General features: G+C 36.2%; 2 protein-coding genes across 2 annotated transcripts; both read left to right on the forward strand.

Moving 5' to 3' along the window:
- Positions 1-2,765: 2,765 nt before the first annotated feature.
- Positions 2,766-5,835, forward strand: LOC141721145 (uncharacterized). Its single transcript, XM_074523905.1, has 2 exons — positions 2,766-3,003; positions 3,884-5,835. The coding sequence occupies exons 1-2, from the start codon at positions 2,847-2,849 to the stop codon at positions 4,672-4,674; spliced, it is 948 nt and encodes a 315-aa protein (XP_074380006.1). The 5' UTR covers positions 2,766-2,846; the 3' UTR covers positions 4,675-5,835.
- A 339-nt stretch (positions 5,836-6,174) lies between these two features.
- LOC141721146 (pentatricopeptide repeat-containing protein At3g49240, mitochondrial) lies at positions 6,175-8,409 on the forward strand. Its single transcript, XM_074523906.1, has one exon. The coding sequence runs from the start codon at positions 6,249-6,251 to the stop codon at positions 8,205-8,207; it is 1,959 nt and encodes a 652-aa protein (XP_074380007.1). The 5' UTR covers positions 6,175-6,248; the 3' UTR covers positions 8,208-8,409.
- Positions 8,410-14,168: the final 5,759 nt, after the last annotated feature.

The following is a 14,168-nucleotide window of genomic DNA, read 5'->3' on the forward strand; positions in this document are numbered from 1 at the left end:
ATTAATTAATCGAGTATTAATTTACAGAGGTTTTACTGTAATGAAGTTACAAAGTGTTATTGAATATTATATTTCTTTGTTTAAGCAAGCTATTCACATCAAATTACATGTTAAGTAGATCACCATTCTAATTTATGTTACAAATATTTTACACAAGTACCTTTAGTTATAATTTCAGTTACTTTATATATTTTTATTATTAATTATCAATTTTTTTTTATCATTCTTCTCTATTCATAAAGGCCTTATGATAATTATAAAACAATTCTAGTATGAGGATCTTATGTGTGTTTAATATAATTTTTAGAGAAAGTACCCAAGATTTACAAGTTATAATGGGAGCTCTCTTCTCTGCTGTTATGTTTCTTGGAGTGAATAATGCTGCTTCATTGCAACCATTAGTTTCGATAGAGAGAACAGTTTTCTACATAGAGAAGGCAGCTGGAATGTACTCTCCCTTCCCATATGCGGCAGCTCAGGTATGTGACCCACTCGAAAGTAGGGTGTTTCTTACCATCAGATTTTTTATAAATGTTAAGCATATTAGGGTGTCTAAGAGAGAATATATATGGTTTTTTTGCCAAAGTTAAATATGATTGGCTAACGAAGTTAATTGTCTTTTTCCTGTAACAGGGCCTGGTTGAGATCCTTACATTCTTATGCAGACATTGATTTATGGAGTTATCACCTATTTTATGACTAACTTTGAGCGAACGGCATCTATTATTCATTGATATGTAATATGTTAGCGAACGGCATGTATTTGAGCGAATGGCAATTGGTCTTACCCCTACTCAACATCTGGCATCCGTTATATCTTCTGCATTTTACTCACTATGGAACCTACTTACTGGTTTTCTTGTTCCTATACCCGTAAGTACCCATTCTCCTTTTTCTCATTCAAGTAAAAGTTAATACTGAAGCCAAGTAGCATGTGTTTTGACTATTCAACTCCATTTTTGAAATCAAACCATCCACATAATTTTGGTACATTATACTTCAAAATGAGGTTGATGTCATAACCCAGCGTATAATTTTTGACAAATAACTGATAATATTTCATCAATAATTGTTACTTATTGGATTCCTTTGTTGTACTTGGTTTTATGAAAAAAACTCTTAAGTGGTGGATATGGTTCTACTACATATGTCCAATTTCATGGACACTGCGGGGTATCATTACTTCCCAACTCGGAGACGTTGAAACAATGATTGAGGGACCTGACTTTGATGGAACTGTGAAAAAATACTTGGAAGTTAGCCTAGGCTATGGTCCAGGGATGGTTGGTGCATCAGCTGCGATACTTGTAGCATTCTGCTTATTTTTTTTGCGGTTTTTGCCATCTCTGTTAAAGTCCTTAACTTCCAGAAAAGATGAAAAGACGTTTATCTGAGATATCCAAACACCACATTCAGCAACATTGCATCATATGGACAATAACAATGTTTATATCATCAAATGATTAACCGTTGAAGTACTGTTTCTATCATGAACCTGATAAATCATCGAAGAGAGGATAAGGACATCAATCTCTGGTGCATCACAATTTTGTAGGTTTGAAATATTATTGAGTAGGAGTCTTGTAAAGTTGGTATACAATTACTCAATCATATTGATTACTGTAAATGTACTCGATGGATGCAGAACTCTGAGTGAAGGTATTCATACCACAATATTAATGCTGAGAACTTCTCTAATTTTGCTTATGCGTCTCTATTTACTTTTTTGTAGCTTCGTTGTTTATGTACTCTATGTTTCATGAATACCGGATCTTCCAGTGCTATGCTTTCTACACGTTTAGTCTATTTTTGCATTGCCATTTTGCAGCTGACATACATAACAACGGATAAAAGATGGACAAGTACTAATCGAATTAGAGTTTGATAAGTTCTTGCCAAAAGTTGACATAATTGTTTGTAAAATTTAGAGTGCCTTCCGGTGAGATCCATTTTCCGGAAATTGGCATGCTTGTGGTACACAGATATCGGAGAATGAATTGAACACGCTGTCTTAAATTACAGTGTACTCTCAGAAACGTGTTAGCTGACAAAAATGTAAATGAAGTTTTAATGTATTTTTGTCAGGGTTATGTAACATAACAGAATTAAATTTCTTGTTCTCTTTTATAATTGTAACCCGTGAAAAATTAAAATTAGATAGCTTAAACTTTAACTTCAACTGTTTAAAAGATAATAAAAAAAAGATCTCACACAATTCTATTCTATACTACGAGTTTAGTAGTCCCTCTATGTAACTGTTCACTTTTAAAAAAATTACGTATATTAAGAAATTCTAACATCGTTAAAAAAATTATATCAGTTATTATATTTATTGCATTGATTACATTAACTACATACATCACTGTTTATGGTAAATAGTTAGTCTTAAAAATAGAAATTAGTGATACAATAATTGTGTGGAGCGTAGAATATTTTGAAAATATAAACTAAATTTTATAATTTAAATAGTGACATTAAAACTGTAAGTAGACAACTATTTTGAATTTTTTTTAAAAAAAAATGATCAGTTATTTTAAAACGGAGGGAATAACATATAAAATTTTAGAGTTATTGGATCAACCATTCAACATTATTTGTTTAAAAAAAGTTCTCGGCACACCGTAATTTTGATAACGAAAGTATAATTATATGTATTTCTTTAAAAAATAAATTGAAAAAAAATCCCTTCCCCCCTTCTAATCAATTTCATATTTCAACCCCATTTCCACATACCTCAGCTAATTTTATTTGTTTCTTCTAAAAAAATAAAAAACTTTAAAAACATAACATCAGCAGTGTCAAGAACCTGAGTTTTTTCTCAGGAAGACACACTGGTCTAAAGCAAAATGGCGCAAAAGCAACTGCTTAATTTCCTTATATATCGTAGTATTTGCATTTGCAGACTCATAAATACAAATCAAATCTCGAAATCTACCACTTATTTATCAAAAACAAATCCATTATATATACCAGCTGCTCTTTTTTCTTCCCCATTTTTACAAGGTAAAAACACTTCACACTCTACCTTCTTTAATTTTCACACTGTCCTATATATAAATATGTGTTATTAATATCTCTATTTCTATGCTTCAGTTTCATTTTGTGTCCATTTTTTACACATCTTATACTTTTGCGCGGGGATGCCCACCTAGTGTTTGTTAAAAGTCCTGAATGAACACATACACCTCATTTCGAATGTTATTGGCATTTATAGTTTCCGATATACGAATAATCTTGATAATGAACTATAATGTTCCGGTCACGAGGGTATTTATTTATCAAGGTTAAAAACAATTATTTACTTGCATTGCACCCTCTGATTGTGGCATCCCTTTTCGGTTTTGGATTAAGTATCATAAATTTGTTTACGAGTTTATAAGATGAACATGAAAGACTGGCTGTAAATGGTCATTACTGGTCTAATCATGGGTGGTAGCCCTAAATATCACTTTGACGTGAAAAATGCTCCAAAATGTCACTTCAATGGCCCAAAATGTTACTTCAAGACTCTACATTGTGTAGCGCTTAGACAAAAAGTCCAAAACGCTACATCGTGTAGCGTTATGCACTTTTTTTTTTTTTTTTTTAATGTGCAAAACGTGACAGAGTACAGTTTTGGCACAAAACGCTACATCATCATAACGGTACATGAAGTAACGTTATGACTTTAAAAAATTAAAAAAGGAAGCAAAACACTATATCATGTAGCGTTTTGGGTTGTTTTCCAAACGCTACACGATGTAATGTGGTGAAGTGACATTTTGGCCATAATTCCCAGAAGTAACATTTTGGACCATTTTTATCTATCAATTAGTTGTTATGAGCTACTCGTTTATATTTTTTTCGGCTGAAAGGTTGTTGAATGTTCTGTTTTTTGATGCAGGATCACGATCATATGCACGTGAACGACGCACAGATTATGATTTATTTGGAAAGGGGAGGCTGGGAGATTCAGACTTTAGGAAAGCATTGGAGAAGGAGATGGAGGACAATAGAACTCTTTGGACCGGAAGTGAGGATGAAAGTGAAAATGAGAAAAGTCAAAATCGTCTTCAAAAGGAGATGAGGAAAATGAAACAGCAAGCAAAGGAGAACGCTGATCTTATTGATGGTGATGATAGTGATGAATTATGGAGTGTCTGGTCAGGGGATGACGAGGAGAAGACACTATGGACGGGTGATGAAGGGGATGATGACGATGATATTCCCACGGAAGCTCACCCAAATGAGAAAAGTGATGCTTATTTGGATAAACTATTTGAGTTTGATGAAAAACCAAAATATCGAACAATTTCAGAATTGTTAAAAGAAGAGGAAGAGCCAGAAGAATTGTCTCCTGGAAAACAAGCTAGAAAAATTGCGGTTGAAAATGCCTTGAAGAAACTAAAAAAGGGTCCAGACGGGAGATACACCAATGTGTGGGAAGTTATGAGTGATTTGGATATTCTTGTAGGAGCATTTGAAAATATTGTTTCGGGGCCTGAATATGAAGAGCTAAGAAAGGGAGGTCCAAAGAGGTTGAATATGGAGTTTTTTAAGGATATACAAGCCCGTATGAGAGATCCAAATTATAAATTCTCCCCTGAGTTGAAGTTAAAACCAAAGAGTAAGCTAGTCCGCCGAAAGAAATGGCAAAAGGCACAGTCTAGGCGCAGGAAAGCTCAGAAACGTTAAATTTGGATGTCTAGATTGCGAAGATGAAAACTAGTTTTCTGTTTAACTTTACATCCTAGAGTTGTTATATATACAAGTAGTGGATGGTTCGACTTCTTGTCTTGAATGTACCTCAGTATGGTTGCGAGCTCTGTGAAATGCATAAATCTGCTTTTTCTTGTCTTCTCTTTTGTCACCGTTCACCAGTACATGCATTTCTTAAAGGTGCAAATTTCTAAACAATTCAAACATAAGATCCACAGCTCAATGCTACTCGGAGGATCTGTTCTATTGCTACTGTTTTGATGACTGTATAGTCAACACTCAGTTACTTGTTCTGAAATAAGGGCAATTGTTGTACATGGGCAAATTGTCTTAAAAACATATACAAATGTTCTAAATGCGAAAAAATGCATATCAAAAGGTCCTGCTGGTATGGTTGGCAGACGAACAGGAAATTTGATCTTATCTTATGTCAATCGTACTCAGTTTGTTCTCTAAATGACAATAATACTAGGATCTCGGCAAGCTCCTCGTATTACTTCATTCTCTTCATAAGGTCCGAACGCCTTGACCCCGCAGATTCTGAAGCCTGATGTTACATCTCCAGGATTAAATACCCTTGCAGCCTGGTCTCCAGCAGCTTCTGAAAAGGATATGAACATTCTATCCGGAACTTCCAAGGCTGCACCACATAGAACAGGAACCGTAGCACTGATCAAGTCTGTGCATCCTTATGGTCACCCTCCCCCATCAAATCTGCAATCATGACAACTGCTACAGCTAGATAAGCATCGCCAACCAATGACAGTGGATCGCGAAGGAAGGAGAGGCAATGCCCTTGATTTTGGCGCGGGATTTGTGAGTCTGACAAGAGTACTGGACCCTGGTCTAATCTATGATGCATCTCTAGCAGATTATAAAGCCTTTCTTTGTTCTATTGGTTACAATGAGAAATCACTACGTCTGATCACAAGGGACGATAGCACTTGTCAAGAGCAAACATCCGTGGCACCATCCGATCTTAACTATCTAAGCAGATGTTGATGCAAGCTGTAAAGAACACATAGTTATAATAAAGTGGCCTAGTCTTAAACTGGAAAATGGAGAAAATAGTTTATAAACATTTCTTTTGTACTCCATTAAAATTATATTTGCAAGAATGTAACAACTCCTTAACTCCGTTGAACAACTGTACAAGCGATTTTTAAAAAAAATGATAATAATTTTTCGAACAGTAACATTATAAAAAAAGTTGTCTAAAAGTTCACATTAGACTCATTCCGTAGAAATTTATTTAAAGAGTTTTACGCACATAGTTTTTTCACAAAAATCGAAAATTTAACTTAATTGAAAAAATATCGGTTAATATTAATTGAAGTAAAAATGAGATGATTAATCAAATGAACCGGGAATTCGTTGCATTTCTCAAATCAAGACCAAAAAATAATCCAACTTAAAAATGGGCCCACACATCTAAAAGCCCCCCCCCCATCTTTTAACCCGATCCGATAATCCCCTCCCTTATCTAAACGACTAAAACCCCATTTAAACCCTAACTCTCAAATCTCTCTCATTTCATCTCTCTCTCTCCGATGGCTCTCTCAAAACCCTCAATTCTCTCTCACCTCAAAACCCTAACTCAATTCACCCAAACCCCACCTCCCTCTCTCATCTCTCTCCGCCTCCTCTCCTTCGCCACCCCCGAAGACGCCGCCGCCGATCGCCGTCGCCGTAAACGCCGCCTCCGTATCGAACCTCCTCTAAACTCTCTCCGCCTATCCCAACAACCCCAACAAACTCCTCGCCCCAATCCTAACAACCCCGATGCCCCGAAATTACCCGAACACGCCTCGGTCTTAACCGGTAAGCGTCTCGAATTGCATAACAATATTTTGAAACTTATTCGCGTAAATGATCTCGAAGAAGCTGCATTGTTAACTAGGCATTCTATTTACTCGAATTGTAAGCCGAGTATTTTTACTTGTAATAGTGTTATGGCTGCTCAGTTAAGGCAGAGTAAGTACTCGGATTTGTTGTCGTTGCATCGGTTTATAACGCAGGCTGGGGTTGCGGGAAATGTGGTTACGCATAATCTTTTGATTAATGCTTATTTGGATTGTAGGAAGACGGATACTGCGTTGGAGAATTATAGGCTTTTGATTAATGAGGCTCCGTTTAATCCGTCGAGTACTACATATAGGATTTTGGTGAGGGGGTTGGTTGATAATGATAAGATTGAGAAGGGGGTTGAGTTGAAGAACGAGATGTTGGAGAAGGGGTTTGAGGCCGATAAGGTGGTTTATTCGAGTTTGATGTGGGGGTTTGCGAAGAAGGGAAATGCTGAGGGGGTTTTTGAGCTTTACGAGGAGTTGAGAAATAAGGTTGGGGATGATTTTGTTGGTGGTGGGGTTTATGGGAGTTTGATGAAAGGGTATTTTTTGAAGGGGATGGAGAGTGAGGCGATGGAGTGTTATAAGGAGTGTGCTGGTGAGGGGTCGAAAGTTAAGATGGATGCGGTTGCGTATAATTATGTGTTGGATGCGTTGAGTAAGAATGGGAAGTTTGATGAGGCGTTGAAGCTGTTTGAGAGGATGTTGACTGAGCATAGTCCGCCGAAGACGTTGAGTGTGAACTTGGGGAGTTATAATGTGATTGTTGATGGGTATTGTGCGGAAGGGAAGTTTAGTGAGGCGATTGAGGTGTTTAAGAGTATGGGGGAGAAGAGGTGTGCTCCGGATACTTTGTCGTATAATAATCTGATTGAGCAGTTGTGTAAGAATAATATGTTGGCCGAGGGGGAGGAGCTCTATAGAGGGATGGATGAGAAGGGGGTTAGTCCGGATGAGTTCACTTTTGTCTTGTTGATGGATACTTGCTTTGAAGAGGATCGTCCAGATGATGCTGCTGGTTATTTTAAGACAATGGTTGAGGCGAAGTTGAGGCCTAATTTGGCAGTTTATGGTAGATGTGTGGAGGGGCTGGTTAAAGTTGGGAAGGTAGACGAGGCTAAATCATTTTTTGATATGATGGTGGGGAAGCTTAGGATGGATGATGCTAGCTATAAGTTCATTATGAAATCGTTGTTTGATGTTGGGAAGCCTGATGAGGTGCTTGCAATTGTGGGCAGTATGCTGAGGGATGATCCTAGTGACTTCACGGCAGAATTGCAGGAGTTTGCCAAGGAAGAATTGGGTAAGTTAGGGAGGGAGGATGAGGTGGTGAAGCTTATGGAGGACGTAGAAAGAGAGAAGGCTGAAGCCATAGCTGCCGCTGCTGAAGCTGCGGAAAAAGCCAAGGCTAGTGCAAGGGCTGCTGTTTCTTCTTTGATACCTTCGAAGTTGTTTGGGAATAAAGGATTGGATGACTCATCAGCGAATACTGAAAATGCTGAGACCACAGCAGAGAATCTAGAGGTGCCAGCGGAGAAAGAAGAAAATGTTCTTGACCAAGTTGGAGATGCTGGTTCTGGTAATGCCGACTCAACCGAGGAATTGAAAGCTAGTGATGTTATAGAGGCAGAAGTAATTAGCGATCGTGCTGGTTCTATCTAGTTGGAACATTTTAAGTAACATTGGCGAACTAGTTATAAGGTATCTACCTAGTTATCACTTATTTCTCTTGTTCAATGCAATTTAGTAAAACACTGAAAATGATTTAAGGTGTCTTCTTTTCTATGATATTCATGTATTTCAACCTCTGCAAGTTGACCTTTTTGTAATTAAGAAATTTCTAATAATTTTGTGGTTTCGTGTTCCCACTCAAAGCAATCTTTTGTTAGTCTTTTACTAATCAGTTTGGACCCTGTTATACAAAGGTTCTTCATGTTGCACTTTCTTTACTCCGGTCTAGAATTGCATATTACTTTGTTTTTAAGTTTTCTGTAATACAAAGATATCTCTTGACATCCCAGTGTATAGTACTTGCATGGAATTTCAGGTGATTCTGCTAATTTCTCCTGAGCCAGGCACCTGATATCTCCCTGTCTTGGCTACATTTGGGACATCAACCTGATGTTGAACACAAAGTGCGACGGATTGCTAGAATGCAGTCTGTAGTAACAACTTAATCGAGTGAGATAAATCAGTGGCTTGCTTAACCATTTACATGTATGGCTACATTTGATATATACAATATTGAACAGTTTGCCAATGAAAAGTTACTGCAGCATTCCTTTATCTTTGCAGCAGGGGAAGCCTCACCACAACTTGGTGAAGGTTAGAGTAGTCTCATCCGTAAAACCGAAAATGTACAGGCAGACATGTAATAGAAGGCAAGGAATTTAGATTACACAAAATAAAGAGTGCAGGGCGGTGCATTCTTGATATCATGGCAGGAAAAGCATACAGACACCTTAAAGGTCATTATTAATTCAAAAGAAGAGTATAGGATTAGCTGCACCCTAGCTAACATTTTGGTAAAAAGAAAGTACAGTTTCTTCACACAATCCATCTATCAAATCAACTCAATCCAACTATCAAATCAACAAAACGAACATTCTGAAACTGCATTCGTGCATGATCTCATATAGAAATATACAGAGAAGAAACATTTCAAAAGAAAAAAGACCGGGGAAATAACAAACCTGAAGCCTTGATGAATAAGTGGGCACATAGTATTAGAGCATATGCACCGCACTTCTGTTTTAGTTGATTTAGAGGCTTTATTAATGTGCTGATGGAGAGACAGTGATGCAGCCATTCTTTTTCAAAGCCATCGATTATTGACGGAGCAGCAATTCATTAATAGAAACTTTAATAATCAATGGAGTAGCTCATGGGCAGCAATTGATGAGACCCATTTGATTTTTGCAAGCTATGCTTGCCAAGTCTTTCACAATAGCCATCCAACGTGTGTATATATATATATTGACAACACTATCTAAAAGCTATCTATATTTCATTATTGCTTTCAGGATACTTCCTCGGTACCAAAATATAAGCCCATTTGACTTTTTACGCGTATTTTTAGGTGAATAAAAAGAATAGTTCCATTAATTTTTTTTCAATTTTTTTTCCAGAATAAAAGTATACATATTATATTTTAATTTATCAAAAATAAATTTTAAAAAAAATTATATGGAGCTATGACTTTTATACATATCAAATGATGCGTAAAAAGTGGCGTAGCAGAAGTGTTGAATTGTCAATCAACATCGCACAATTCTAGTTCAACGATATAGAATAAACAAGAACATTGACAAGAGTATGTATATTTCTTGATAGTAGTATGAATAAATCGGAAGTACAATAAGTGCTTACACATATTTATACAATCCTACAATAGTTAACTGCTTAAAAACACCAGGCGAACTCCTATAGGTTGTTTCATTTCAAATAAGTAATAATAACTACTTATACTAACAGCTAGTAACCACCAGGGGTGATTTCTCACAAGGATCGGTTTTTAGTACCCACTCATAACTGACCAATAACTGAGTGAAAGTTATTATGAATTGATCTGCTGAGAAAGCTATGACTTCACTTAGTGTTGTACTACATCATCCTCTCTGTCTTTTAAAAGACTTGTCCATAAGTCAATTGAAGGCATCAGACTTTCCATATCTCCATGATACTCGTAAAGGTCTTTGACGTTAAAACTTTTGGAAATGCCTAATTCTTCAGGAAGATCAACTATAGATGCATTATCATTGATCGTTTTGAGAACACGAACCGACCCAATCTTTTTAGCTTTAAGTTTGTTGTAGGTTCCTGCTGGAAATCTTTCTCTTCGTAGATGCACCATGACAAGATCTCCTTCCTCAAATGATTTAAACCTACGATGTTTATCAGCCGCCTCTTTGTACTTTGCATTGGCCTTTTCCAAATTCAGTTTAACCTCTTCATGAAGTTTTGCAATCTTCTCAATCATATGATCTGCAGCTATACTCTTTCCGGGGAGTTTTGGTAAAGGTTATTAAGTCAACTACATGTTGAGGTATGCTGGTATACACAATCTGAAAAGGAGATTTTTTTGTAGATCGATTAATGGAATTATTATAAGTGAATTCTGCTTGAGCAAGCGCCAAATCCCATTGTTTTGGTCTATCTCCAGAAATGCACCTTAAAAGATTACCCAAACTTCGATTTACAACCTCTGTTTGTCCGTCAGTTTGAGGGTGGCACGTTGTGCTGAATTTGAGACTAGTGTCAAACCTTTTCCATACAGTCTACCAGAAATGACTTAAAAACTTGTTGTCTCGATCAGAAACAATAGACTTTGGAATACCATGTAAGCGAACAACTTCTTTAAAGAATAAGTGTGCAATATGAGAAGCATCTAAAGTCTTTTTGCAGGGTATGAAATGGGCCATTTTAGAAAATCTATCAACCACTACATAGATAGAGTCCATACCTCGTTGAGTCCTAGGAAGACCAAACACAAAATCCATGGAAATATCAACCCATGGTGTGTCCGGAACATGAAGAGTTGCATACAATCCAGTGTTGTTTGAACTTCCTTTTACCGTTTGACAAGTGTAGCATCTTTGAACAAAACGATTCATGTCCCTTTTTACTTGAGGCCAATAATAACGTTCCTCAACTAAAATAATACTTTTGTCTCTTCCCATGTGTCCACTAAGGCCACTTCCATGAAGTTCTCTAATGAAATGCTCACGAAGAGAACTTCTCAGAATGCATAATCTATTCCTTTTGAATAGAAAAACTTCTTCAAGATGAAAATCAACAACTTTCAATCCAGATTTAGTAATTTTAGCCCATGTATCGCCAATATCTTCATCTTCAGCATATAGATCTTTCAAATAATCAAACCCAATGACTTCTGCTTTTATTGAAATCAGTAAAGAAGCCCTACGGCTGAGTGCATCAGCCACTTTATTTTGTTGGCCAGATTTGTGCTTGACAGTGAAAGTGAATCGTTCAATGTAGTCAATCCATTTTTGGTGCATTCTGTTAGAGTTAGTATTGCTTTTGATATTTCTCAAGGCTTGATAATCAGTAAAGAGTACAAACTCTTGATGAATCCAGGTAGTACTCCCAATGTTTAAGTGACTGATATATATGTTATTTCCTAACAATACAACAAGAATTACAGAAGGGGGGGGGTTGAATGTAATTCTGGCTACTTTTTCAAGATTTTAAAACAGTTCTAACTCGACAGATATATAATTGTTTGATTTGCAGATTGCGGAATGAAGTAGTTATATAAATCAAAACACAAAGTAATAAAAACACAAGTTTTTAAAACTTTCTGGTGGATTTGAAAGTATCCACTATATATATATATATATATATATATATATATATATATATATATATATATATATATATATATATATATATATATATATATATATATATATCGAATGAGAACTTTGTGAAGCTTGAATAGCTCACAACTGCTTACAAGTAGAACAAACAAATTACAGAGAAATTCTTGACAAGTACAGCTTTTTCTATCTCTATTTGAAATGTGTTTGCTTAGTTGAATGTTCTACTAGCTACACTTGGTTTATATATCACCAAGTTTACATGACAATAAGACAAGATAATAAAACAAACATATTTAGTCTAACTTCATGCTGTTTCACTACTCTATTTCAACATCTTTGAATATCTTCACATTTGCATGGAAATGACAATGCTTCTTTATTCTTAAATTCCTGCTTAACAGGATGCCACATTCCTTTTACAAACACCCAACGCATGTGACTGTGTTGTCACTGTCAACAGATATTTGAATTTGATCATCTGTCGGGTACATGCTTGTCATCCGTCGGGTAGCTTTGTTGATCATCCGTTGGGTAGCTTTGTTGATCATCCGTCGGGTAGCTATTTGTCACTTGACTCCATTTCACTTATACAGAATTACAAGACATCTTATATTTACAATTAATTAACCTATTCTGCATATCCACTAGTAGTCAACATGACTCATATGGTCCTATAGAATCTACACAAATTTGTTTGCAGAAATGTGCTACAATACTTATTTGTTACATAAGCTACTCACTCGATGGATGTCAAATTTTTATCCGTCGGGACTATATTAAATCATCCGTCGGGACTATATTTGATCATCCGTCGAGTGCTACAAAATATACTAAGTTAAATCTACTAAGGTGTTTTGTTCAATTTATCATCAAGTTCATAACATATTCCTAACAATCTCCCCCAATTTATGTCTACTGAAATTGTAGCCATAAATTAAGAGAACTTGATGATAACAAAATATCCTAAAGATACAGAATAAAGAAATAGTAGATAAAACTGTAAGTGCTACAATATTTACTGGAAATTGAATAAAGCAAAGTATACAAAGAAGTTGCTCACAATCATTATCAAGGTGCTCCTAGTCTGAGTAGATAAGTATATTTCCTTGATTGTCTGGATTTCTTCCCAAGCCTCTTGTTGTTCTCTTTTATCTGATTTTGGAGTTGTCTGTGGAACTCAAGTTCATCAGCTTCTGAGATATCTAATATTTCTTACATTTCCAATAGAGTCTCATTGCTAGAGATACTCAACTGGTCCTCCAATCTGAAGAATCTTCTTACTCCCTTTTCATCCCTAAATTCCATCAGTCAATAAGGCCTCAAATGCACTCTCTTTCCTATGAAGGGAATTGATAGAGTTTTTGGTAGTGCATCTTTAGCTTTGTTACTCCTCAGCTCCTCAATCTTTTTTAGAACTAATCTCCTTGTAGTCACATTGTATCCAAAGTTCTTTTTGAAAGATGATTAGATCTTTATTAGAACAGATTGGCTTTCTAGAAGAATCCTGTGAAGTGGCCATATTATCTCTTTTTCTCCCTTATATTTAAAGCCTTCCAGGAAGATGTCCGTGAGCATCAATTCCTTACTTCTTCCAATTCATCTAAGTAGAGGTTTATGTCAGAGAACTCCTTGATATCACAGATGTATAACAAATCTCCCTTGTTGACTGTAGATTGAGATTTGGTTAGGGTCTTGGATCTGAGAGTCATAGGCTTCACTTTCTTGCTTGCTCTAGTCTTTGTCTTCTTTGGCTTGTTGAATATTGGAAAGTTTAGTTCAGGAATTGGAAAACTATCCCAGTCTACTGGCTCATCCTTTGGAATTATGGGCTCACCATGAATATTCCTTGTTGGATCCACCACCTTGAATTCTTCAAATACCATTGGGGGTTTTGATGTCTGAGTTGAAGTTGTAGACTTTTTAGGAATGTAGTCTTCCATTTCCTTATCACTGAAGTCCAATTTTCTTTTGGAGTGGAGCTTGTATCTGAATCTTCTTTTCTGTTGTGGTTCATCTTGCACTTTTTGATCTTGAGGTTCAGCAATCACAGATGGTTGTGCATAAATCTCAGTTGTGGTCTTTACAGCTTGAAGTTTGGCGAAGATAGCAGCTTGCTTCTTCTTTTGTTTGAGCTTCTTAGCATCCAGAGCAACTTGCTTTTTTTTCTTTCTTGATTCTTTCTTTCTCTTCCTTTTTAACTTCCACAAATATAGGGTGTCCAACCATCACACAAATTTCCTTACCATTTCTGTAAATCTTGGCTAATCTTCTTTTAAGTGCT

Source organism: Apium graveolens, chromosome 4 (genome assembly GCF_009905375.1).
Source record: "Apium graveolens cultivar Ventura chromosome 4, ASM990537v1, whole genome shotgun sequence".
Taxonomy (NCBI): domain Eukaryota; kingdom Viridiplantae; phylum Streptophyta; class Magnoliopsida; order Apiales; family Apiaceae; genus Apium; species Apium graveolens.